Source organism: Carassius gibelio, chromosome B3, assembly GCF_023724105.1.
Source record: "Carassius gibelio isolate Cgi1373 ecotype wild population from Czech Republic chromosome B3, carGib1.2-hapl.c, whole genome shotgun sequence".
Taxonomy (NCBI): Eukaryota; Metazoa; Chordata; class Actinopteri; order Cypriniformes; family Cyprinidae; genus Carassius; species Carassius gibelio.
The window spans coordinates 12,414,875-12,442,805 of record NC_068398.1 but is presented as its reverse complement, the minus strand read 5'-3'; the positions used below and the strand labels follow the sequence as shown (position 1 = coordinate 12,442,805).

The window sequence follows — 27,931 nt, the reverse complement described above, 5'->3', positions numbered from 1 at the left end:
CTGGGTACATTTAATTGCAACTAAAACTACATAAAAAATGTCTTTATCCCCCAAAACAGTTACTATTTTTAGGTGCGCTGCACTCTGAATAATTTACAAATAAATAAATTAATGTCTATTTAAGCATTGGTTTATGTTTATATTACATTTATATTATTATTATTATTATTAATAGTATTTCTGAACATGTTGCAGTCTAATAGTCACGCGTGTTGTGTGAGGGATCGTTGCATATTATAGCAGTGGTGCTATGCAGCATGGCCATTGTCTTGTTTGTTTGTCCCGCCAGTTGCTGATATTGGCCTTGCAGCGGCGCGCGAGAGCATGAGTAGACGAGAGGGTCCCCGCGCACGCGCTATTATTGTTTTGACTGAAAATGCCGTCGGTTTCGAAAACGGCGGCGAGCGCTTCTCCTCAAACCGAGAAACCAACCCACTATTCGTAAGTAAATTAAACATCAAACGGACTAAAATACGTTTCAGCGGAAGGCGATGACTATTCGATACTTGACTGTCGGATTTGCATTTGTGACGCGTGCTGCTTCCTCCCCTCTGTGCGTTTTAAAATGGTGCTTTTGCTTTTGTAAATTCTTCCGAATACACGCGGATCTCACATTAATGTTAATTAAATCAACAATTTCGTATGCTCTAAACATCGTTGGTTTTCCGTAGCAAAGCTTTACGTTAGCTGTTCTGTGAGTCTTTTAAAACTTAAGAAAGTGCTCTTCGCTTGTTTTCTCAAACGCTGCTTTTGTAAAAGCCCGAGGACATGTACATTGCATTGCAGCAAGACGAGCGAGTCGAGACGCTCGCTAGATGTAGCTAGCAGGCTGGTTTGTTAGCTGCATCCGCCTCCTTCCTCGGCCCGTGTTTCTACACTACGTTCTTTTCCCGCCGTACGCTCCGTTGGTATGAATGGAACGTACGTCGAAGTTTTTACGTAACTGTGTACGCTAATCGCGGAGTACTTGGCGTGAGCTTCTAATGTTGTATTGGAGAGCCTTGAGAAATGGCTCACAGTGGCTACAGTTGATGCAGTGGATTTTTAAAACAATTTAAAACAACACATTCCGTTCCCATTTAGATGTTTATAAACACTTAAAGTGAATATTATATGTTTACAGTTGCTGAAAAGGGTGATTATCGCGTAATCTATCTAACTACTAGGGCTAGTTTTGTTGGGGAATGGTAACGTTAGCGTATACGAAACTACGCAGTGTAAACAGCCCCCGCAGCTCCAAACTTTGAATGTAACGTAGTCTCACATTGCTGCATATGATTGTCAATACTGATTTGTTTATACATCACTCAAGTGTAGTTTTTGTCGCGGAGGTGATTGATTATAAAGTTTCTGACCGTGATTTACCCCCCATTGTAATCCTAGATATTTGAAGGAGTTCAGGACCGAGCAGTGCCCACTGTTTTTGCAGCACAAATGCACACAGCATCGACCCTTTACGTGTTTCCACTGGCATTTTCTAAATCAGCGAAGACGGAGACCCATACGAAGAAGAGAGGGGACTTTTAATTACAGCCCAGATGTCTATTGCACGAAGTATGATGAAACAACAGGAATATGTCCCGATGGAGACGAGTAAGTAACTTCTTTTGTTTTTGTTTTATTAACACTTCAGCTGAAAGGTATTTGTTCTTGTTTTCGCGCCAGTGCACGCAGTCATGTTTATGTTGCATAATTATGCAGTGTTTGTGTTGCTTGAAACGAAGATTGTTTTAATAATTATAATATATATCACAAAAAAGCTTCTTTAGGAAATGCATGCGTTTTGTAAATCAGATTTTGCCATATTTTGTTTTCGTAATCATGAGCATGCTGTAGTGTTTTTTTTACTCGTCTCATTGTTCTGTGTAGCACACGCCCCCTTTGTAAAGTTAACAGACTGATGCCTTTGTAGATTCACTATAGTGTTTACTTTGTGTAAACATTTTGCTCTCTCCTGAGATCTTTCGCTTTCTCCTGTAATCTTTTGCTGTTTACGGTGTTGTGTTACGCACGGTGTATGTATTTCTCGAGTTTCACTTCCACTATTGCCTGATGACTCGTCTCTGGGTTCCCAGTTTGCCCTGTGTGTAGCAGAAATGTGTATCTTCGGTTTGGGAATGAAGGTCAGAGAGCTGATGGTGGTAGAGTCGTGTTTGTTGCCTTTCTTGTGTATTGCGCTTAGTGAGGCTAAAGACACGCCCCCTGTTCTCTGCCTTCTGATTGGCTCTCCTTTGCACGTACCCTTTTCTGATTGGCTCACTGCTGTTACAACGTTTACGAGCCCTCGCTTCATAAAAACTCGTGTGTTTACCAAGCACCTTATAGTTCGGAGGATATTCAAACTCAGTCATGTCCAATCATGTCCTAGTTTAGTCCAGTTGTATATTTCGTTCTCTGTTAATTCGTTTGACAATCAGTTAAAACACTGTGCTTAAGATAGAAGTTAATGCTTTGATTGATCTCAATACCTTTATGAATATTAACAAAGGTTGTTTAAATGTGTGCTGTTCGTTTGTAGTTTAGCTTATGTTAGTTTCTTATTCATTAAATCGTTTTGCTGGAATTGTGCTACAGCAGAGCTCGAAGCCTCTGTGAAAGGATCATAATTACTGTAGTGTCCACGTGACATAACTTAGTCTGTTGTTACATGTGGATTCTTTCCAAGTTTTTCCGTAAGATTGCTCCAACCATAAATAGTGGTATGGCATCTTTGTTTTGGTTTTGGGATTGCTGTAGTATGATGTCATGTGATATTTCTGATATTATCCTGTGACACATCAGGTCAGCATTTTGTTTATATATAGATTATAGCTGCAATTTATTTTTAAACATTTCTTTTTCTTTAACTAATGATTGTACAACACTAATAATTGTATAATTAGTTTTTGTTGATTCACAATATATTAAGCTTATTTTTTAATATAATTTTACACCTATTAATTAATAAAGGACCCACAGATATTCTCAGCTTTTTCGCATCCCATTCATATAGCCATATATTTAATATCTTACGTAACAGTGCAGTGGTGTTTACAACTTTTGCATTAAAACATCTATTTAAAAACAAAATTAAACCAGTTTATATTAGTTAGACAAACATATGTTTATTTTCTTTACCTCCACCTGATCTGAAGGATACTGGATTATTATTTTTGTTTTGTATAAAGGCGTCTGCTAAATGACTAAATGTAAATGTTTTTATTATGATATAACTCTTAATGGTTTGTCCTGCGTCTCTGCCGAATCTCCCCGACAGTGTGTGTCACGTAGTTTCAGTATAGGCACAGATCACACGTTCATTCATCCAGTAGCAGCCGTCCTGCGATGACATCAGTGCTGTTGCCATAGTTACTGTTGCTACCTGAACAAGATGCAGTTGCTATATTTGAGAAGAATATTGGGTATGTAGCATTTTCAGTATAAATCTGCTCTCTTCCTGGGAGCTGACGTGATCATCACAGCCTCGTTTTCTGTGTGCCTTAAATCCTTTCTTTAAGAACAGACAGATTTCTTCTTATAAATGCCTGTCTCTCTTAATCTCATAATTTGCATTAGGTTATCCTGTATCAGCATGCACAATTCTTAATGCACTCGTTTTCAATCAAGTTTAAATATACATTTTGAACTCAAAAGTGCAGTTAGTTGAAAATAATGTATTTTGTTATTATTTAAACTCTTGTGTTGTGCTTTAATAATACTTCATAATTTCATAGAGACATTACTCTCCTTTACACTACATATGCATACTGTCTGCCAATAATATATCTTGCAAACTAACTTCCAGCCGGGAAGTATTTCACAAGCGTTGACCGTTTTAAAGTTGTGAAAGCTCAGCATTTGCCGTGACATTGATGCTTGTTGCCATTGATGTCTTTTTGATTTTAGATGCTGTGTTTAACAGTATGTTTAAGTGGCCAGAACTGTATTAGTATATTTGTTGATGTATTTTAACATATATTTGCAAGATTACTTTGTTTGCTCCTTGTTTGTGGGAATTATATATGAAGCAGTATTTATAGTGTATTATGCTAGGAATAAAATTAGTTCTTGGACAGCAATGTTGATTAAAATTTAGTTTTCTGCTTCTTGTATATCACACTCAGTCATATTGTGTTATATTAGAAATATTTGTCAGACAGGTAAGTGCAGCTCTAATTTCCAATATGATTTTGTCAAAAACAAAAAAAGCCACAGTGTGTTTGTGTCCAATGTCTTTTTTCTATTTTCTGTGGCTTCAGGCAGTGCAGTAAACAGTCAGTGACACAAGTCTCATGCCTCAGTATTTCGAAATAAAGCTTTCCAAAGAGAGCACTCATTGGGAAGGACATTGTTGTTGTTTTACATTTATTTTTAGTTCTTTGCATTACTTTAACTTTGTTGTTTACAGAGAAATACACTGGCCTTTACATGTTTTTGAAATATTTAGTCACACCTAAATGTATTCCTTTCATTGAGCATGTTTACTGATGAGCAACACTGGTGCTTTTCTCTTCGCAGTTGCCCTTATTTACACCGGACCACTGGTGACACCGAGCGCAAGTACCATTTACGTTACTACAAGACTGGCACCTGCATCCATGAGACGGATGCTCGTGGGCATTGTGTGAAGAACGGCCTCCACTGCGCCTTCGCTCATGGACCACACGACCTTCGGCCACCAGTTTATGACATAAGGTAGTGTTTTTTCCTCTCTCTGTATCTTTAGCCAAAGGACACACATGTATATAGCCGTCCCTCCCCATACATGTTAAATTAGTGTGATTAATATAAAATGGTTACATTAACAAACTATTAACTATGAATTTTGCCTCAAAAAACTCCTAATTTGCTGATTTTTAATAGTTTGTAAGGTAGTTGTTAAATTTAGGCATTGAGTAGGATTATGGCTATAAAATGTTATGATAAATATGTGCTTATAAGCACAAAAATGTCATATTTTAATAATAGTGTATAATATATTAATGTTTTTTTTTTATTTATCAAGGATGCATTGAGTTTATCAAAAGTTGAAGACATTTATAATGTTACAATGCTTAGATTTTTAGGAACATTTATAATAATATTAAGCATTTTCCACAATAATCAGAAATGTTTCTTGAGCAGCATATCAGCATATTAAAATGATTTCTGAAGGATCATGTGACTCTGAAGACTGGAGTAATGATGCTGAAAATTCAGCTTTGCATCACAGAAATTAATTTGTATAAAATTGATAACTATTGAAAACAGATATTTTAAATTGTGATAATATTTCACAATATGACAGTTTTTATTTTATTTGAATTTTTTTCAAATAAATTCTAGGTATCCATAAAAGACAACTTAAAAAAAAAAAACATTAACCATTCTTATCAGGTAGTTAGTGAATGGTAGTATAGTTACAGTTTTTAATAATTTAATATACATCGTTGAGAGGACTATTGGGATATCTTCAAATACGAGGGAAACTTACACTAAGGACATTAGTCGGAAAAGGAAGTTCTTTGGCTTGTGACACTTAAATTCCTGTTTTTCAGCGATGGGGGAATTCTGTCCGGATTCCCAGCCCCCAACTAGTGTAAAAACAGCAGTTTGCGCTAGACATTGTTTTATTACGTTGGTTGCGTTCGGTGGCTGCACAAGTTTTCAGCTGATTAGCACCATAGGTATTTACATGTGTATTCAGTTCATAAGAGAGCAGTCAGAGTGCTTATAAGAGGGGGCTTAACCTCATTTGCAAATATATACCATATTTGTGTTCTACTAACGACATCAGTTACACCTGCATTGACGAGCAGTCTGCACAACAGAGGTTTGATTCTGGCCTGGAAATGTGGCTTACCACAGATTAAATAACAAGAAATATGCCATCTCAGCAGTTGCCTAGCAACTGTTTTTGTGGAAATAGATGTTACATCGAAAGCGGCCCTTTTTTTTTTTTTTTTTTTACATCTACCGTTTGGAGTTGGTGTTGGTCCTGTTGAATGGGTGGGCTGACTTGCATAATTGTGTTCACAGAGAGATCCAGGCACAGGAAGCTCTGCAGAACGGCCAGTTGGGATCTGGGGAGGGAATTCCTGACCTGCAGCCGGGTGTGCTGGCCAGCCAGGCCATGATTGAGAAGACCCTGAATGAGGACCCACGCTGGCAAGGTGTTACTAAGCCTTCCCATTCTAATGCAAGACCAGTATAAGAGAAATAAAGGAGGCTGATAAAGACTTACAAACACGACAGTGAGGTCAACTCATCTTCAGTTTCTGTTCCCCTTTTCTGCAGACACCAATTTTGTTTTGGCCAACTATAAAACCGAGCAGTGCACCAAGCCTCCACGTCTATGCAGGCAGGGCTATGCCTGTCCCCACTATCACAACAGCAGAGATAGGAGAAGAAATCCCAGAAAGTTCAAATACAGGTGAGATGGAAACACTTCGGACTGCGAATATTCCCAAATAAAGCAGAAGTCGAGACACTGTGACAAACACATTTGGGAGTGGAAGTGATGCTATGTGGGAATATTTATTGTTTGAAGGCATCAGATGCAAAAACCTCCAAATCTGTCTGAGATTTTTTTTCTTTTAAATAAGCATTTTATCAGTCGTCTTGGTTTAGGTTAAGTTATTTCACTTTAATGGCAAAGAAACGGTTTTTAGTCAGTTATCGAATGTCTTATTGTAAAATAATGTCCAGTGCTATTTTCATAGGAGCCATAGGATAATTTCTTTATGTAAAATAAAATCCTCAGATGGACTTTTTTTGCATATGAAATCTTCATTTGTAGATATTTTTTATGCTTATTATTTGTTATATTGGTTGGTCACATCCAAAAAGAAAATAATGTTGGTTTCATTTCAGTGGATCACTATTTACTTTTTGTTTTTTTGTGATCAACTTTTTCTTTTTTTACATATAACAAATAACATAACATCCATTCAGGATAAAACGCAACAACATATAATCAATTTACATATTTCAATAAGAGGGAAAGAAGACATAAACTTGGCTTAACCATGTAATCAATTTGTAGTAAAGAAGATAAAACCAAGTTTACACGTGTCCACAGATTATGGGCAATAGGACACTCTCAAAACATGTGAAGAAAAGTACCTGCTGACGGAGTATTAACCGATATGGCAGTTGTAATTTGGTTGCAGTTTCATTTTGAATCTTTTGTTAGGAGTGATATATGCTCTATGAATAACTCTGAAATGTGTTAGATGATGAGCATCACTATTTTAGTTTAAGCATAAAAACTCAATCCCAGCTGTTGGATTTGTCGGCAGGTCGACGCCCTGCCCGAGTGTAAAGCATGGCGATGAATGGGGCGAGCCCTCCAAGTGTGAGAGTGGGGACAGCTGCCAGTACTGCCACTCTCGCACCGAACAACAGTTCCACCCAGAGGTGAGATGATGCAACTTTACAACAGAGAACATGAGTGATTGATTTATTTATTTGATTTACTTAATTTCCATCATCTGTCCAACTTCTGTCTTTGTTTCAAGATTTACAAATCAACAAAATGCAACGACATGAGGCAAACTGGATACTGTCCAAGGGGTCCATTCTGTGCTTTTGCACATGTGGAAAGTAAGCATGTTTATAATGATGATTGATTGCGTTGTGTTGAAGTTAGATACCTGCAGTGCGGTGATTTCATTATGGCTAAAATGAAACCCTAATAATGATATGTCAATTTATCTAAATGCAAAGGCTGTGACTTAATTCAATACATACATGCACTTCAGGTTTCAGAGTGAACAACAGCACTTGTTTGTTTTTTTCACGCAAACGGCTCACAATCTGATGTTTTTACGGGTCTGGTAGCGGCTTGATTCACAGTAAATGCTGCTCTACACAATCTCATCTCTTCATCTGCTCTTGCTTTTGGAAACGCAACATGACACGCCACCCATCTTGCTAAACTTGTAATGAGAAGCTCTTATAAACTGGATGTTATCAACAAAAGAGAAGCTCCCTGTGGTTTTCTGCAAAAATAAAACCTTGGTGGTTTAACTTAAAAAAAAAAAAAAGTGACAAAATGAAGACAATTTAATGGTAATGAAATTAAGCAGTTTTGCAATCGTCATTTAAAAGCCATGTCCTGCAACATAAATCAAACATATACACAAACCTGAACCCTAATTTTATAAAATTAATTTTACACTCCTATAACCAACTTTCTTTATTAAAAAAAATAAATAAATGGTTAAATAATCCAAACAAGTAATTGTATGACATTTAAATTAAATTCATTTAGCAGACGCTTTTATCCAAAGCTACTTACAGTGCATTCAGGCTATCAATTCTTACCTATCATGTGTTCCCGGAAATCAAACCCCCAACCTTGTGCTTCATAGCGCAATGCTCTACCAATTGAGCTACAGGAACACTATGACATGATTTATGTTTGAACCTAAATGCATGCGCCATGGATAAGTAAAACGGCATAGCCTATGCATGGACAATAATACAATTATTTTAATTAAACCATATTGTATAATAATAATAAATAATAATAATAATAGTTACAAATGCAAACCTGGAGTTAATTTTTTTAAAGTCTCCTTTAAATATCAAATCGCCATTTGATTCCCCTCATCAAATCGTGCAGCACAAAGTTCATGACTCTAATGACTATTTATGCGTGTGTGTGTGTTTATGAAGGAATTCCTTCCACAGAGGAGACCATGAGCACGTTGCTCACAGCAATGCAGTCGGGTTCTCAGTCCAAGCTGGGCTCTCCACAGTATCCAGAGTGTCCAGTCAGCGAGTGGAGCAGCAACACGCTTTCCATCACCAGCAGCGGCAGTAACAACGGCCAGACAGGAAGCGTATGTTTGCATTCACCGTCTCACACGTGTCCTTCATCTGTCTTACATCTGGGATAGAGAAATGTCCTTAATTTCGAAAGGCAGTTGAATGTTCGGTGTTCAGAGCTACCGTTTTTCTCTTCATTTCTGCAGTGTTTCATTTTATTGACTTTGGTTGGCTTTGCACTCTTTTCTGTTTATTGCAGTCTGTGTTGAAAAGGGAACTCAACTAATTTAAAATCAGAACTTTATACTCAAATCCTTCTTGATTGACATTAGACCAAAAATGAGCTTTGACTGAGCCATTTTTTCTCTGTTATTGTGCGCTAAATCCTCTCACATTCGGATCTCCCTTATCAGGAAAGAAAAGTCACCTATTTGGCTCCAAAACCACTCTTTTTTTAAGCTGATTTGTGCTTCTCTTCTTCAGGTATCATGCACTAATAGTCCAACTGTAACACCAGGCTCAGGGAGCAACAGTTCTTTGTCCCCAATTGGACCCATCAGCAGGCCAAAATGCTTAACTAATGGTAGCTTTTGTTCAGAGTCCACCACTTCCAGTGTTTCCTCTCTGACGTCTAACTATGCCAAAGCTCCGGGTTTTGAACGAGACGATCGGGTACACATGGTCGTTTTCTCTAGCCCTTACTAAAGGGAACTCCTGCAGGACTGCAGGCATGACACACACTGCAAGCTTTCACTTTGATTTCCTTGCCTTTGGGTCATTTCATGTGTTCTCACCACTTTTCGCTTTTTTTTTTTTTTTTGTTTGTATGTGTGGTTTGTTGCCAAAATGAAAGTTACTTGTCTTAAGTTGTCGTCAGTACTCAGTAGTTGTTGTTGTTGAAAAGCTTCACTTCATTCTTTGAGATTGAGGGTGTGGCAATATTGTTTGCTTCCAAATGCACCTCTTTTTATTTATCATTTGTTTGCTGAGTTCTGAAATCATTTTTATTCTAAGTGATTAGAGAACAACACCCAGAGGCCACAAGACCACATTGTGGTAATCAAAAAATATCAGAAACGAAACACGGTGTATGTAATACTGTGACAAACAACTTTAAAGGGCATCATACATTTTTTGCCCTTTCTGAACAGGTAGCAATTCCCAATATAATAGCAGCCCTAGTTGCCTTAACAACATCAGGTCACATGATAGGATGTATTATCTGATTTCAGGCAAAGAACCAGAAGAGCCTGTCTGGGGAAAATAATCAAAAGTTAATGGACCAAGACAAACAGGTAAAGCAACCTAGTCCTCACATTCACACATTGTATATCCTTTTACAACAAATAAGGATTGTATATAAGACCTAAAGTGATCAGAGCATTGGATCATTGGTTACATTCCATGTTTTCATCTTCATTTCCAAGAAATCAAGAAAATAACATTACATAAAAAAAAAATAGTTCCATAAAATATGTATTTGCAGATGTTTTTGAATTAACATTGTTCAAAGTAGTATTGTTATTGTAAACTAAAAAAAAAAAATAATTCATTGGAATTATAAAATTTTATACAAATTTTTAAAAGTTTTAAAGAAATATTGCGTTGACAGCCAAGTACTGTATTTTTTGGAAAACCAGTCACACCTGACTATAAGGTGCATTGGGTCGAAACTGCATTCTTGAGATAAAAAAATACCGGTAAGTTGTACAAGGTTATATATATATATATATATATATATATATATATATATATATATATATATATATATATGTATATATGTATGTATATATGTATGTATGTATGTATGCATGTGTGTGTGTGTGTGTATATATATATATATATATATATTTATTTATTTATTTATTACATTTTATGGGTCTTATGAGATTATGTATCATTATACATGAGTGTATATGTAAAATGCCAGAATAAAATAAAATGGGCTCACATGCCTCTCTCATTTGGCACAGATCCAAATGTGTGCACTTTGTGCTTATTTTGTGTACTTGACATTAATTGCATTATATTATTCACTATAGAATATAACTTGTATTCTGGGAAATAGGGTACTAACATTACTGAAACTTAAAAATAAAATGACAAAAGCACAAACTTTAAATATTAAAATAAAATTAAAAACTAACTCAAGGTATAGTAATAACAGTATATTTAAATTATACTATAAAAAAAGGGCAAAACATTCAAATTCATTATCATTTTTTTTTTTTTTTTGAAAGTTTTTCAAAACATGAACAGTTGATTTCTAAGATCTTATCACTTGAGTTTTAAATTAGATTTGTAAAAGTTTCCTCCTCTTTCTTATTGTGGATCTTATTATTTGACATTGACTCGTGTCCCATTGCTTCCTTTCACAGGCTCATGGCAATGTGTTCTCAGTAGTGAACCCACTGGCGTCCAGCATAACATCAAGCATCACGTCCAGCTTGGCCTCCAGTATCGGATCTGACAGTTCGTCACCCACCACTTTATCAACCATGAATGCAAAAGCCACGCCTTTCTATCCAGGCAGCAATACTGTGGAGTCAGTAATAGGTAAGTCCTGCAGCACTTTCATCTTCGAGCCAAGAGTAAAATACATGAGACAGACTCAGACCAGATAAGGCAGTGCAGTTAAATGCAGAGCGTTTAGTGAAGTGGAAGCTGTATTTGTGGCAGTGCATTAGTCATAAGTCAGTGAGTCTACTAAAACTCACCAGCAGCAGCAGCAGTGACTCAGCAGCACACAGCTAAATGGATGGTAAGTGCTTTTGCCTTGGAACGCTAAAAAAACTTAAATATATGACTATTGCCCAAAATCAGCCTTTGATGTATGGTTATTATATACTGTGAGTGGATATGAATTGTATGCTGCAGGATGAATAACTGAATTATCAAGCCTTGTAATCACTGCAAGATTAACGAGGCATCAAGTCTGTTAGTATGTTTACACACGGCAGGAGCTTCCAGTGCAGAAGAAAGTACATAATGCAAACATTAAAAAATAAATAATGCACTATATACAAAAGTAGAAGTATAGAATTTTTTATTTTTATTTTTGAATGTTGCTTTTTGTAATATTGTTTATTTAAGTAGCTTGTGTTTTAGATCCACTTTGCAGAGATACTAAATCGCAGACTACTTTTCTCGCTCTTAGGATCTGCACTTGACCTGAATTTTAGCGACATCAATGTTGCCTCCCTTGACAAAGAGCTAGAGGACCAAGACAACAATGGTCTCGGTTTAACAAGTAAGAATTGTTGTAGTTGCTGATTTCACAGTGGGTTGTCTTGTATAAGGTATAGGATGCATTGCATTTAATTTTTAAACTGTTTTTTCCCTGTAGGACAGAGGTTATTAGGAGGCTCTGCTCCTGTCAATATTCCTGGCTCTCTGGCTCGGTCTTCCTCTCTGCATTCCTCGTCATCTCTCTCTGCCTCCCCGCTCAGCTCTCTGTCTCAATCCCTGTCCCAGTCTCTCCTCACTGGAATGGCCTCCCAGCAGAGCCAGCCACAGGCACCACCTGTTAAAACCGAGCACGGCCTTCTAGGAACACCCACGTCTATGCAGAACTCCTTAGGTGGGAATTATTTTCCCAAACTTCACATCACGATTAAAGTCTTGTGAATATTTGAGTTGATATAAAGATGTTTTGTCTTAGGTCTGAATGGCGGAACAGGGGGAATATGGGACTTTATGAGTGGCAGCTTCTCTCCCAGTCCGTCCCCAGTGTTCAGCAGCCTTACTTCCAGCACGGTTGGCTCCAGCAGTGCAGACATCGGCCGGCTCCTCCGAGAACTAGAGGAAGCCAAGCGCAAGATAAAGCAATGGGAAGAGGCCTGGCACCAAGTCAAGCAGGTCAGATGTGCTGGCTTGCTTTTACGGGTCTTATGAGATGAGTGATGCTTAAGACAGAGACTGACACTGCTTTACCTTGCTTATTGAAGCTGTTCTCTTAAGGTGACACTTCAAGCTAAAGAGCACTGTGGTAATGATGTGTTTTTGTAGGCATCACCCTGCTTTCCTCAATTAAAAGCTAATAGCATTTTTCCATTGGCTGTTGGATTATTGTGGAAATTAAAATTTGTGGCAAGCAGAAGTTTATGATTATTACACATTCTACATCATGATAATCTTCGCAAATGAACACAACTTCTATTAATTTTGGAGCCTAAAAGGCTAAAGGTTGACTATAAATGAACTATACTACGGTTGCATAACTTCAACATTACTTCCACTTTGCCAAGTTTCTGAGTCATTTTCTCTGAAAGTTTGAGTTAGAATAGGTTGAAAGGGTGTGATTATAAACACAGTGAGGCTGTGAAAGTGCACTAGTGAATAAAGGAGTTTACCTATTTGGTGTGATGACATTTAATGTCCCAGATTACGCTGTTGTCCCATTTAGCCAACTTTACTCACCCCCATGTCATCCAAAATGTTTGTGTCTTTCTTTCTTCATTTCTTTGGTCGAAAAGAAATTGAGGTTTTTAAGGAAAACATTTCAGGATATAGTGGACCGGGGATCAACGGGGCCAAATTGCAGTTTCAATGCAGCTTCAAAGAGCCCTACATGTTCCAAGCCAAGGAATGAGGGTCTTATTTAACGATTGGTAGTTATATTCAAATAATAACCATAATGAAACCAAACCAAAGAAAGTCAGACGCCTTTACAAAAAAAGTTCAAACCATGATGTCAGGCAATTTTGAAGTTAAATGAGAAAATTAGGCTGAGTTTCTGGCCTACGCTACCTTTTTGAACCAAATTACACAGACGAAAACGTAACCACGCGTGGTATTTCCAACATGATTACGTAATGCATGAGGTTGTGGACACAGAGCTAGTGGAAGATGAGCATTTATGGTTAAAAAGTATATACATTTATATTTAACTTTTTAGAAAATGACCAGTCGTTTCACTAGATAAGAAGACCCTTATTCCTCTTCTGGGAGCCCTTTAAAGCTGCACTGAAACTGCAGTTTGGTCCTTCACCCCATTGGCTCCCATTGAAGTCCACTATATGGAGAAAAATCCTGGAATGTTTTTCTCAGAAACCTTAATTTCTTTTTGACTGAAGAAACAAAGATAAGTACATATTGGATGACATGGGGGTGAAATTTGAATTTCAGTTGTGAACTAATCCTTTAAAGACAAGCTAAAGCTTAAAAAATCAATAAAATCAATAACTTTGGGAAGAAGGAACTGGAAGTGCAAAAATGCGAACTCATTTCCAGGTTTTGGCCTACAAACATAGATCATTCCTGCAGCATTCTATTGTTCTTTGAAACCAGAAGGTGTCAGTTTAGTTATTATCACAAGATGAAACGTCTTATTAAAATGCATCTCTCACAGGCCTGCGAAGCGTGGCAGAAAGACGCTCATGAAGCGAAGGAGCAAGCTAAATCGGCAGAGGCGGAGCGGCAGCTGGCGGAGCAAAAGCGGGAGGACACCGAGCGCAAGCTGAAGGAACTGCAGGGAGACTTTGACGTTTTGTGTCGCTCCCCCAACACGCCCCTCCTGCGCAGCTACGGCGAGCTGGACCAGCTCCCCCTGCCAAAGCTCCGCTCCATCCAGAGCCAGCTGCGCTCTGACCTAGACCTCATTGACGGGGTAAGAAGGACCAGGTCCCAACACACATACGTCACCATGTCACATTTACACACACTCTAAAGTAGACCATCGCACTCTTCTCGTCAAGTAAGGGGAAGAGTAGGCAACGAGGTTAAACATCCACACGAGTCAGTCAGTCATGCATGACGCACTGCATTGAATCTGTCAAAGTGTGACTGATGTTAACTCTTCTTTTTCTCAACACAGGTAATATATCAGCTTCAGTCAAAGAAATGTATAGTTTGCCAAAAGCATGATCGTTCCATTGTCCTGCAGCCTTGCCAACATTATGTTCTTTGTCAGAACTGTGCGTCCGGTAAAATGGAATGTCCTTACTGTAAGATGAAAATATTGAAGTGGTGATGTACAGCTATCCAAGGTACTATTTAATGATTTAGCCCTTTGAAGAACTACTAATACATATAATAATTATTATTATTATTATGCTTACAATTTCTAAATAGCATTTTTTTTGTGTGTTTCAGTATTTCATATAGTGATTTAATTGGTTAGTTTTATTAGAATCTAATAAATGGTGTTTGACTGATACAAATCAAGTACTTAAATGCAATACCTGTTTTGTACAAGCTAGATTATCCATTTTCATAAAGCATTAAAAAAATTCCCCTTGGTTTTTGCTTTTGGCATTTATAGTCGGTTGGCCCTGATTTGACTGTTAGCAACAAAATCATCGGCCTGACGCAATTATTGCTACTAGCTGTGTGAAGAGGATTCATTTCTTGTTAAAAGCACTTTGTTGACTTAGAAATTTGTCTGAGGATATTTTTTTTCTTTTAGAAAATTTGCTTTAAGCTGCTTTGTAGGTTTTTCATTTCTTAGATTCAATTTTTTTCCCAAATACGCTAACGTATGAAGCTTTTGTGTGTACTGTGAAAAACATAATAGAATATTTCATTTTTCTTATTGTTAAATCATGGTATAGTGTATATATCTTGTTAGTTTTCATATAAAATAGTACTAAATAGTAGTTATTATTACTTTCATTGTTACTTAAATTTTTCAATCAAATAAGTGCAAACTTTGAATGCGTTTTAGGCATAACCAGCAGCTGTAATATCAGTAAGGCACATACTGTATGCTAAGGCATTTAGTAAATGGATTTTTCCGTCTTATAGTGACTATTTAGATATACATTATGTACCGTAGTTGTTAGATGAGCACATGTGTTCTGAAGTCCTCAGCGACACAGGATTTTTTATTTATTTTTTATTTTTTCAGATATGTTAGAACATATATCCGATTCCTGGCCACTCCCTCTTAAGTGCCTTGCCTTAAAAACAGTTGAAGCATCTGTGAAGAGTTTAGGATTGTAGTAGAAAACCCATAGCTTCTGCAAAGTATGTATTTTTTCAGTAGTACCGTATTATCGGAGCATTTAGTGGCCCAATTCAGTACTAAAGTATTTCCGAGAGACTTCACCCTGGCCGGTGCCTGAGCTCTGAGGTTCAGCTGAAGAATCGATCTTTTCCTTCATTAACGATGGTGCTTTTTGGGTGCAGCTTCATTATCCTTAGAAATGTTGAATCGTCCTTGATTTTAATGTGTATGGATATTCAAATCAGGAAATGCGTGTGTTTCTTTGATTGCAAAAACGAAACTGGCTTAGTACATTTCTGTTTATTGAAATGTGTAGAATTGTAGTGCTTCTGTAGTGTTTACAGACCGAAATCATTGGTGTTTTTCGTATCCAAATTCGACAGTGTAATGTGCTTAGGTAATCTAATTGAAATGACCTGCTACTGTGTTATCTAAAACTTTTTTCTTTTTCTTTTCTTTTTTTCTTGTTCCTTTCGTATTTACAGCAATGAGTTTGTGCGGTAAATTGTCAGGTACGCAAAGGTGCAAGTTCTTTTTGTCTTTCGAAATCGGGATAAACCGTTTATTTTAAAAGGGATGGTTATTGAGGATCTAACTGTCCAGACCCTCGTATTTTCTTTCATCTTCACGAGGCGAAGACAGTGTGCGTGTGTATATATATATATATATATATATGATTTCTCTCTGCTTTCTTTCTTGCGTTCGTATCTTAATTCACGAGGTCTTGTATGTAGCTGATGTTCTTGACTGATTTGTCACTGCATGTGTCAGTGTGTAACTTTTGTTAACCAACTGAAGCTCTGAATCACACTGCCAAATGTGTTTGTGTTGAGCAGACGTGTCCAGATGTTGGTCAGGCATCACAGACGAGTATTCGGAAATATTTTTGCGCAATGCTTCAAATGCATTGACTTTGTGCTTCTCTTTTCTAGTCCGATTAGCAAAGATGTGTTCTTTTCCGTACGATGGGCGACATAGGTTAAAATGGATCAAAGCAGCTCGGGAATATGTTTCCAGCACTCGAGTGTTCAAGACTTTATTGAGGGATTGGTTCCATCGTTTGGTTATTTTTACCATAACGTAGGGTTTTGTTGAACTATAAAATTGGGATTTCACACGACATTTATTTGTGTGGTCAAATCAAATGTGGACTTTATTTGAATGAACCAAAGTGGTATTGTAATTCATACTTGTTTCAAAGTTCAACTGAAGTGGTGTACAATTACAATGTCAGTTTTTCAATGTTTCATTTGACAGGACAACTATGCCAACTGCTTTTGCTGACGATATTAATGGACTGAATGCCCATTCTTGTAGTTTCTACCAAAGACCTTTACTATTCTATGTTCTCTCTTCGATGTTATAACTGCATTTTCATTTTAACATTCTGAGGAAATAGTTGACCAAATCTAGTACCTTATTTACATGTGCATTCAAAAAAAAAAAAAGAAAAAAGAATCCTAATGAATCACAATTCTTTATCAGCTGAATATAAAGATTGTGTTTTTTTTTCTTCAATTTCTCAGTGAAAACTATAACATAGTATTGAATTGAAGGAATGTCATAGTAATTAATGAATATTTGTGTTAATATTCCTAAGTGGCCATATGGATTAGTGCTTATTTGAAGTATATATGATTTCTTTTTATACTACTAGTACTTGTTTGTAAAATTCTGAAATCAGTTTTGAAACATTAGTTGTTGTGCACTACTTGTATGCTGTCAGGAATTTAAAAGAGTACTCTGCCCTTAAGGTGCTTTCTTTAGTTTCCATTTGACTGGTGTTTGTTTTTCTGTCTGTTTAGTTGGGATCTGAAGAATTTAGATATGAAATAAGAAATCTTCTAACTTTTTGTTTGGTTTTTTTAAACCTTGAAGTCTATTATTGTATTGTCAGATGTTGTCTACCTTGGCTGTGTAGAACATATTTGATTGTGATGTAAAATGGGTCCCTTGTTCATGTTAGTTGAAATGGCTGAGACAGACAGCGGGTTATATTTCTGAAAACTGTTCAAGTATCTACATTTCCTAGCCTTAAACCTCACTTTTTGGCCTAGTTACGTTTGCAATTTTTACAATCAGTCATTCTGCTTGATAATATTGTTAAGTCTTGTAAGGATCAACTCTCTCCGGAACAAATTTGTGCCTTTAGTAATAACACACTGAAAGTATTTTTGACTGAACAAATTTCAGTTTAGGAAATGAGCCGAATATTAGTGCCTTGAGATGTTTTAATCTGTATTTCTCAATGCACAAGAGGCCCGTCTCACACTTTATACAGACCGGTGTATTAAAATAATAATAATGAAAAAACCTACTCTGCCATGCCTTTGACCATTTCAGTTTGAGTAAAAGTGATTATAATTCTGATAAACAAACATGTGTTGGTGTTGAAAAGTCGGCATGATGATGCATGTATACACAGTGTCAGAGTAACAGTTAAGATGTTTTGCAATTGTATTCTTTACCAATGGTGTGTTTGAAGCAGCAGCTCATCTGAACAGTTCATGACGTATGACAGAATTAGAGTGGAATTGATGTTAAACCATTTTGAGTTTGAGCTTCCTAATGAATTTCTGTGTTAATGGTTTGCTGAACAGTGATTTTCTGTACCAAAGGGCAGATAGTAATTATTTAGTTACGTAAATCTAAACCACAGCATGATCTTACACACAAAAAGACCCCTGTCTGCATCAGCCATTTTAATACCAACTGTAACCTTTAACAGAAATGACCATTTAATGTTGATGTGAGACCAGGCATCTGTAATTCAAGAAGCACCAAGGACTCTTTTGTTTAGCAATGTGTAAATTAATGTATTGGAAATTTTACCATAATGCTCTGCAGTGGAAATAATCATTGCTTTCTTTTTGCATTCTTGTGGATTTTTCTTGAAATCATTTCTTTGTTTTTCTCATTTTGTTCAGTAGTGTGATTTATTGAACCTAAGGATTTATGCAATCTTGTATATACATATTACATATGAAACTGGTTAAATTTAGCAAACTAGCGAGGAAAATACCTATTAGAATAGTACACTTTTGTAAGAGGCGCAAAAAAAAAAAAGATTTTTGGAACTATTGTTCCATATAATTCATGTTACGGTTAATCGAACATTAAATCCCTGATTATTGAATGTACCATTCAAATGACATATAAAATGGGTCACTGAAATAACAGAACAATTCATCTATAATGATGTAGCACTAGTTTTGTGAATTGCGATATATTACGAATAAATTTATACGTTAAACACGATTGCAGTTTTCAAGTTTGTGTATTTATCCGATGTAACAATTTGATGGAAATATGAGATGTATTTTTCTCAGGGTTTTACAGGAGAACTGTAGAATAGAGAGAGATGTCCAATTTTCAAAGGAAACTGCAACTCACAGATTTATTAGCTCAGAAGTCAAAATGAGGAAATCATTTATATTGTAAGGAAGAAACATATCCCTTATTTTGGTACAGTATGCATCAATATATAGAACGGCTTATATTCTAATTAGTGTTGAAATACTATACAATTTGCTGTCAGTATAATACTTTGTGTATGTGTTGTCAACACAAGACCTTAAACCATTTTACTGGGAGTTCTGTGTTTAAGTTATGGAGGCTTCTTTATGGAAAAGTTGTATGTTTTGATGGCCAGAGAGGTTTTTCATCGCTAGAATTACTTAAGATGGTATTATTTATAATGCATAATCTTTCTCTTGTAGTGTATCATTTTAAAATTGTTAACACTTGTCTACACTACAGCAGTTATGCAATGGTTTACAGAATTCATGGAATTATTTTTGTCATCTTGGGAATTAAATAATTTTTGATCTTTAACCTGCCTCGAGTGTTTTGTCGTCTTCTTTTCCTCCCTTCCCTACTTATGAACCATCAATACAGAGTAGATAAAGAACAGTTTCTATTTTTGGTTCAATTAGAATCAATATGGCTGTTCTTGAGTTAATATGCTACTTAAGTGTTTATGGGCACTAGTAATATTAAGACAGTCTTTTCATTTCAGTGTGAAAATGTGCCAGTAATGTCTGTAATCAAACTGATGTGAAAATATAAAAAGTTAACTATTTAACGCCATTTTCTTTAGGGAACCAAAAATGGTTCTAGGGCATCACAGCATGAAACACTATTTTGCATTATTATTTTTTGAGAGTGTTACATAAATGTTATTGTAGACTCACCTTTCTTTCAGAGTTTGGGTAAAAAATAGTTTTATTGTTACTCTCTTTAGGTCTGGTCTCTCCCTGCAAATGCTGCAGAAGAAGACAAACAGATTGGAGTTAAATATGCTTTGTACTACAGACTGCTGTGACCTTTTACTTCTATTTCAGCTTGGCTTGTACCTCTCCAGAATGATATTGAAACGTGATGGCATTGTCTGCTTGCAAAGCAATGATAGCAGTGGCCCTCACACAGAAGTGCTTCACCAGCAGAGGACCTCAGTAACTCAGATATGTGCCACCTTTGTTTGTTATCTGGTGTGCAGAGACTTCCAGCCACCAGGTGGCAGCCTGTCATAAGCAGCCGCTGCAGTAGCTGTGAGTACAGATGAGGCTGATTCTGCCGCAGGAGGTTGGAAGGTATCAGCAGGCAGGTGGTCTGACAAAGAGCACTGCTGACCAAAGGCCCTACTGGCACCAAAACACAAACAAATAACAACAGTTCCCATCCTCATTTCAAAGGTCGCTCGCAGCTAGTAAAACATCAACAAGTTTTGGTTTATGTTTGTGTCATTGGCTCAGTTTTCTGATGTGTTGACAGAGGGGTGAGGAAGTAGGAGAATCGGGCCTTGATTTGACCAAATCATGAAGAAAACTTGTTTTTGTCAGCGGTTCTAAGGGTGTGCAGCTGTTCACGGTCCAAACTAACTTCAGGATCGGAATGCAAGCTGGGTATCTGAAATAAGACAGATGTTTAACTATATAACACAAATGTAAGAACATACATTTAGGGGAAGGAACGACTTAGAAGGTTACAATACCTTCTCTTGTATCATAACTGAAGTTTCACTGCTGGAAATACAAGTTTTATGTCTTCTACAACCTTATGATAAGACTGAGATCCTGTACAAGAATGTACACATAAGTCAAGTCACCTAGGGTAGTCGTGGCCTAGTGGTTAGAGAGTTTGATTCCTAACCCTAGGGTTGTTGGTTTGAATCTTGGGCTGGCAGTAACACGACTTGGGTGCCCTTGAGCAAGGCACTGAACCCCCAACTGCTCCCCAGGCACCGCAGCATAAATGGCTGCCCACTGCTCCGGGTCATCAGGATCTTCAGGGCCATCAGCTCCAGTAGCCTCTTTATTGCATTCACTCTCAGTAAACCCAATGCCAGCGAGGGGCCCGAGCTCAAGTACTTCAAATCCAGCTCCTCAATGGGAACCTGGATATTAAATGAGTACCAGACAAATGGTTTCTTACACACTCAAGCTGAGCTATATTTTTATTAAATGTTCTCTAGATGTATTATTCCCTTGTAAAAATAAAAATAAAATAAAGATATCCGTGCTGTTTGATTACGGTGAGAATTTTACAAAAGCAGGGTCTCCAGGCACCAGGCTTGAAGAGAGCTAGAGTCAAAAGGGGTTCTGGGCCTGCAGAGTACAGAGGGAGGAAGTTAAGAAAAGAACATGCTCTGAGAAGACATCACTTACCCACAGCCATGTAACTGTAAAGTGACTGATTTCTGAGACCTGAGGGTTGTTAGAGATTGACAGTCAGTTCTCAGAGCACATGGTGGGTGGGGAGGGGATGCTTTGGCTTGGAACTGTACATATACCAGGAGTGTCAATGTGATGAGGCAGTAAGAATTTTCATAATGGACGACTACTGTGATCTAAAGACGGAGGGATTTTAAATTAAGCAAACAATTTAAGGATCGTCCTTACAAAATTGGTATCATCTATTCAAATTCTCACCAGGGACCAATCCTGCCTCACAGAAGAAGAGCCTGGTCTGTCTGAAAGCTGTCTCAAGTGTGGGGGACATCAATACATGGAGGTTTCCTGGGTAATTTTGTGGTAAAGGTCTACGTAGGGTGATGATTGCCCTTACCCTCCTCAGAGCCATGACCAATGCAGGAGTGGATGTCAAGCTCTGCACACTCTTCTGCACTAAACTTTTGTGTATGCTTGCTGCTGAGATAGCTTGGGCTCCCACTTCAGTGCCAGCAGCCCAAATCCCTCTTGTCCTGTTTGTACGAGACAAGGTAGATTTGGTTGTATAACTTATAGTGGTTTACTCAATCAAGAATACAGGTATTTTCGGGAAGGTCAGGAATGCTCCATCCAGTTTCTGGAGGGCCACTTTCATTAAGAGTTCAACTCCAATACACCTGCCTGTTTGTTTCTAGTAATCCTGAAACATTGCTGGAAAGTGGCTCTCCAGGAGCAAGATTATAAACCTCTGTTTTAGGTACTTGCTGCATCTCCCTTGAGAACCTTGTGTAGAAAGTCCATTTCTTTTTCGACAATGCAGCCCACCTGTAGGACACATCATTTAAATGTCAAAAATGGTAAGTGGAAAAATCATGAAAATGCAAAGTAATGTATTTACTTAGAACATTGAATTGGTTTTTTAGAGTAGGGAACATTGTGAAAGCAGACATGTGGACCCAGAACATCTGTGAATTTTGGACGGATTGATCCAATAAGGCCTTGTGCAGCCAGCTCATTCATCAGACCTTCATCAGGCAAAGACACAGGACACTTAATGTTTGGAGCTCCTCAGTATAGCTTCACATACAGTACGTGGCTGGCACGATGTATGCCATCCAGATGCTCGACCTATCGGCAGTCTGGAGCAGTGTTTTACAACACTTTCTCTCCTCATGAGCAGCACCAGGCAATCAGAGGACAGCTCAACTTGTTCTCCAGCCAGAAACACTGTTGAAGCTTGACAGAACGCTGCTACCTAACAGAGAAAGACAGCATTTCCAGACAAATACAATCGGCATCAATGTCATGTTAGTGTCCCACTCTCAGTTTCAGTATATCTCTATACATTTACGGACTCACTGTTGGGTTTATTCACCTGCTCTGCGGTGAGTCCCAGAGATTGAGTTTTTTTCCCCAAAAGATCTGCACTCTTTGAAGTCCCAATAAAGCCTGTTTTTGCACATGCAGATCAGTGTTAATTTTGACACAAAATTTTAATTTAGTTTTAGTCTTAGTCTTTTGACTATAATTCTTTTTAGTTTTAGTCAAGTTTTAGTCATCTGATTTGTTTTAATTTTAGTCTTATTTTAGTCGACTAAAATTGCTTGGTATTTTAGTCGACTAAAATTGCTTGGTATTTTAGTCGACTAAAATAAGACTAAAATCAATAACAGATTTACTAGACAATTTTTTACAACTGGTATAGGAAACAAACTTAACCAAAATATATAAAACACAAATTCAACTTTATTTCAACACAACTGTGTCTTTATTTCGATTCAAAAGCTTTTATGCAGCAGCAAACACTGTCATGATAATGTAAACAATAACTAGCTGCCAATTGACCATCAATAAAAGAAAAATAAAGTTAGGTCCAGGACCTTAAAGTTTACAGCTGAGCTGAACAATAAGTGCATACATTTAAAGTAAATATTTAATAAGTTGGCAGCTAGGTGGATAAAAAAAGTAACAAGATTTTATAAGGTATTCATTTGTCTAGCAATATTGTATGTTTTAAATACTACAATATTGCTAGATTTGTATGTATAATGATAGGATGTGAACATTCATGTTTCACATGACTAATATAGAAATATTTGTGATATTGTCAACAAGTAGAACATTATAAAATATACTAAACATTAGTATTAATCAAATGTATTTATCATGATATTACGTATTAGTATTGTGCTCGCATCTTATTTGAAGAAGGGGCTATTTTACAGTACTTTTCAGTTCGTAATATTTAATGCTACAACATCTACGCACTGCACTATTCCAATTTTGCTTAGCTCAATAAACAAAAGAACATCGTTGTGAAATTACATTTGAGAAAATGTCCGAGTGGCTCGTCTGTAAATGTCTTTTCAAATTGGTTGTGTTCTTGCCACGAATGAGCGCTCTGCGTGCTTTACACTTTGTTTTGTTTTGTTCGTCGTCAAACGTGAAGTGAGCTGTGGACATTTTGTCGCTCTTTTAGACAGTAGGGACTTTAAGCAACAGCTGCGAATGGAACGGCTACGGCGACCGGAAGTTTGCCGTCACACCGCTGTAGCCAAGAACGTAAAAGTCACTAAGCAACGGTAAAACAGAACAGCGCAACGCAGCATTAATTCATTTATTGAGATCCAAAAAAAATATATAATTTAAAAAAGCAAGAGAAGGATTGCTTTTGGCGTTAAATGACAATCTTTTGTCAGAAGAGGAGTTTTTAATATTGTATGATGTAAATAAGTCTAAAAACATAACATTTATTTACCTAACCTCTCACGTTGTAGCGACTCTGGCAAATCAGCTGTTCTCCCGTAGTAGACCGTTAAATTAGAACGTCACAAAGTAGCAGTTAAATTCGCGCAGGCGCAATACAACGCCAGAATGGCGTTGCCGTTCCACCAGAGGCTGTTGCTTAAAGTCCCTATCACCTCTTCGAATGCCGACTTCCCGGGAGCTCATAAAAACTGAAAACCTTCGCTTCACGTCTCAATAAGTCAGGCTCTGATTGGTTCTCTTCTCTCATGCAGTCTGTTCTGTTTTGCCGGTTCTTTTGCTCATTCCTCGCATCTCTCCCGTCTGCTGATTTGATTTTCGTCACAGTCTATTTTCGTCTCGTCCTTTATTCGTTGACGATAATGTCAATCAATTTAGTCATAGTTTTAGTCTCCATCAGTGCCTTCTATTTTAGTTTTCGTTTCGTTTTCGTCAGCAAAAATATGTTCGTGACGAAAATAATGACGAAAATATTTAGTCAACGAAATTAACACTGATGCAGATAGCGTGGTCAAACCACAACAGACACAAGAAGAAATATATACACTGTATGGGGCAAATGGGTTGAAAGTTTGACTTATAAGATGTTAGAGACTTTTATAACAGAGCCTTTTTTTCTATAGTCGTCACCTTGAAGACTATACACAATTGGCTCCTCTGTCACCAGAGTCCTGGATCCAGTTAACACAGTCAGCAGGAAGCTCAAAATAGTTGTTCACCAAAAAAATTAGTCATCATTTACTCATGTTGTTCCAAACTTGTATGCCTTTTATTCTATGAAACACAAAATAAGATGGATGATAAATTTTAAATTTAAAACTATATTTGGTTTAATCCATTGATTGTTTTTGATTTGAGCGTGACTAAAGGCTTCAATTTCAATTGTACAAGTACAACGAGTGTGAGTGAACAATGACCCAATTTGGGAAGTATTACAATACATTTGAAAACTAACCTTGACAGACTGTTTTTTTTTTTTGCTAGTCTACCACCCAACCACAAGCAGAGCCCCAGATGCACAAGACTGGCAAGACGGGGTGAGTAGAGCAGGGGTTGGTCTTGACTGTGACAGTACAGGGCGCTGATAGATGCTGGATCTGTCCGCCTTGCCAGCTGGGGGTCTGATGGCCCTGTGATCTCCTGCCACACTGAATTAGTGTGCGGACCCCGGAAAGCCATGCTAGGCACTGGCTGATGAAAATGCTCCCCTTCGTGCATAACTGACTTGCGGAATGCTTTGAAATTTTTGGTCTTCTGTTTCCAGAGATTGCCAGTAAAATCTTGTGATCATACTAAATACCTTTTCAAGAGCCTGAAACAAAGTGCTTAAAAGAATTGGATCAAAATGTCTCAATCACAGTAATAGATACACAAGTCATATAAAGCCACTCGATTTGGTTTGACAGAGATGAAGCAGTCCAGGCAGGATGAGGACAAGTGGACATGGGTGGGATAAGCCTGTTCCTCAAGCAAATTATTAAACTGAGGTACCCATAATGCAACGTTCTTCAAGGCCAAGCCATCTTTCTTGTAAAACTGCTTCAGCCCAGCCAACAGAAAGGGCATCGAGCACTTTGCCTTTTCTCCCACAGGTTTTGGTATCAGTCCATCACAGAGCAATTAACAAAAAGATGAAATGTATAAAATGTTAAATATTATAGCCTAAGATTACTGTATTTCTGTGCAAACTAACAGACACACCAAAGACATGAACCATGCTACGAGTGCACTGTAAACATGATTTGATCAAGACAGAATCCACTGTCTGTGTTTTTCTCTGCGTTCTTCCAGCCACCACCCCAGGACCAGATAAAGGCATAGTCAGCAGCAAACACTCCTTCATCTGTAGATCTGGAGGCAGAATGTTCACTGAAGGATGCTAGGATGCTTCATAAGGGAAGTGCAGTGTACTCTGAATATGAGGACAGTGTTCAAATTATCTTATTTTATAGATAAACAGCCAATAACTCACAGGCTCATAAAGAATATCAGTCCTCTCAGCAGCTTCCTCCAAGTTACTAGCAGAATATTGATGTCTGAATGCTTGCAAGAACTTCAGATCCTTCTGCCACCTGATTTTATGACTGCTCTCTGTATTCATTAGGTTATGCGTGAGTTGCTGTGAGTGACGAAAATGTACGTTTTGTACCTTTGCCTGTTTTGAGCAGCTGGAGTGTGAGAAGATGGAGTGCTCTGTTTATGTTGGTCATATTTCCCAGTAGAACAGCAGACAGTGACCTGCTGAATACCAGGCTTACTGCAGCTAGTTTCAGAATCATAAAGCTGGTTTACCTTTATACTTTTCTCTGAAGAGTTTTTCTGCTTATCCTCAGCAAAATCTTGTGGATTTCTCCAGCTCATTTCTAACATGCTTTTCTTTTCTTTCTTTTTTGTCTTTTGTTATGAAATAACAATCTCTAAAGTAATAATCTCTTAATTCCCAGAATATAATCTTGAAAATAAAAATAAACGCATTATATATAAATACTAAAGGAGAGTTTTGACTGTGTTGCAATTGTGCTGAGGTCCCTTTAAAGTCTGTCTCATTCATCAGTCTCTCGCTGCATCTGGGAAAAACCACAAACACATTTAACCTGCAGTACAGCAATCTGTAAACCTGAAAATATAGGTACAATACTGTTCAAATGTTCCAACAGGCTGCATTTATTTGATCAAAAATACAGCAAAAACAGTAATATTGTAAAATAATATTATTACAGTTTGAACCCTTAAAATGTAATTTATTTCTGTGATGCGAAGCTGAATCTTCAGCATTATTGCTCCAGTCTTCAGTGTCACATGATCCTTCAACAAGCATTCTAATATAGCTACTGAAGAAAGCTACTCAAGAAACTGCTTAATACTTTTGTGGAATATGTGACAGTTTTTTTTTAGGATTATTAGATGAATAAAAAGTGCAAAAGAACAGTATTTTTTTAAAATAGAAATGTTGTACTTTTTTACATTTGTAACATTGTAAACGTCTCCACTGTCACCTTTGATCAGTTTAATGGGTCCTTGCTGAACAAAACAATTCATTTCAATTGAAAGAAAGAAAGGAAGAAAGAGAGAGGGAAAAAAGACCATTTAAATGTTCTACTAGTAATATAGTATAACATGACTGTACCTGAAGGTGGATTCTTGTATATTATGGGTTTTAATAGATGAAACATTTGTCTTGATTTCCATCTCATTTACTTTCTTTAAAAAAAAAAGCAACCAGCTGCTTCATTAAATAACTTTCACGCATTTCCCTACCATTGCCTGTAACAACAACAACAAAACAATAAATAATAATAATAAAAATGCTTATGTTCATCTAAAACATATGCAGTCTGAATGAGTAAATCTGTCTCCAATCCAACCTTCACATCTATCACTCTCAATTGGCTTGACAAGAGGTTTTTGTTGCTGTAGAGTCTGAAGGGCTTGGTCAAGATCCCAGGCATCAAGAGACTGTTGAGATAATTTGTTACATGGCTTTACTGGAGAGCTATAGTGTAAAAATCAGACTAAATACAACCTAATACTGTCAGTGATAAAACAAGACAGAACTGAGTCTCTATCCAATCAGTCTTGATGCTTTTTGAAGCAAGGCTACATTGCATTCTATTTTATGCAGCACTTTTTCATTCAGTGATTCTTCTGTTTTGTGACCCACAGGAAGCTGAGGATCAGAGCCACCTTTTTGGTCATCATCAGTCCAGAAACTGAATGGATGTGATACAGATTTGAGTAACATTGCATGTAAAGACAATCTCTCTCTCTCTCTCTCTCTCTCTCTCTCTCTCTCTCTCACACACACACACACACACAC

General features: G+C 37.3%; 1 protein-coding gene across 3 annotated transcripts; it reads left to right on the top strand.

Annotated features, from left to right (window-relative positions):
• Positions 1-273: 273 nt before the first annotated feature.
• Positions 274-27,931, top strand: LOC127951985 (putative E3 ubiquitin-protein ligase UNKL). Of its 3 annotated transcripts, none has more exons than XM_052550164.1 (16): positions 274-441; positions 1,384-1,593; positions 4,498-4,674; positions 5,998-6,131; positions 6,256-6,391; positions 7,260-7,377; positions 7,479-7,563; positions 8,641-8,807; positions 9,217-9,405; positions 9,966-10,028; positions 11,112-11,289; positions 11,891-11,983; positions 12,080-12,313; positions 12,395-12,591; positions 14,084-14,341; positions 25,099-27,931. In XM_052550164.1, the coding sequence occupies exons 1-16, from the start codon at positions 377-379 to the stop codon at positions 25,153-25,155; spliced, it is 2,361 nt and encodes a 786-aa protein (XP_052406124.1). In that variant the 5' UTR covers positions 274-376; the 3' UTR covers positions 25,156-27,931. The 3 variants fall into 3 exon arrangements, with proteins under 3 accessions (XP_052406124.1, XP_052406123.1, XP_052406125.1); XM_052550163.1 differs by lacking the exon at positions 25,099-27,931 and adding an exon at positions 14,549-19,513; XM_052550165.1 differs by lacking the exons at positions 9,217-9,405; positions 25,099-27,931 and adding an exon at positions 14,549-19,513.

Bases quoted from the DNA above. Each gene is read 5' to 3' on its own strand.
- LOC127951985 (XM_052550163.1), top strand. From the start codon at position 377: ATGCCGTCGGTTTCGAAAACGGCGGCGAGCGCTTCTCCTCAAACCGAG. The intron at 8,808-9,216 runs GTATGTTTGCAT...TCTCTTCTTCAG, and splicing joins ACAACGGCCAGACAGGAAGC to GTATCATGCACTAATAGTCC. The intron at 9,406-9,965 runs GTACACATGGTC...ATCTGATTTCAG, and splicing joins GTTTTGAACGAGACGATCGG to GCAAAGAACCAGAAGAGCCT.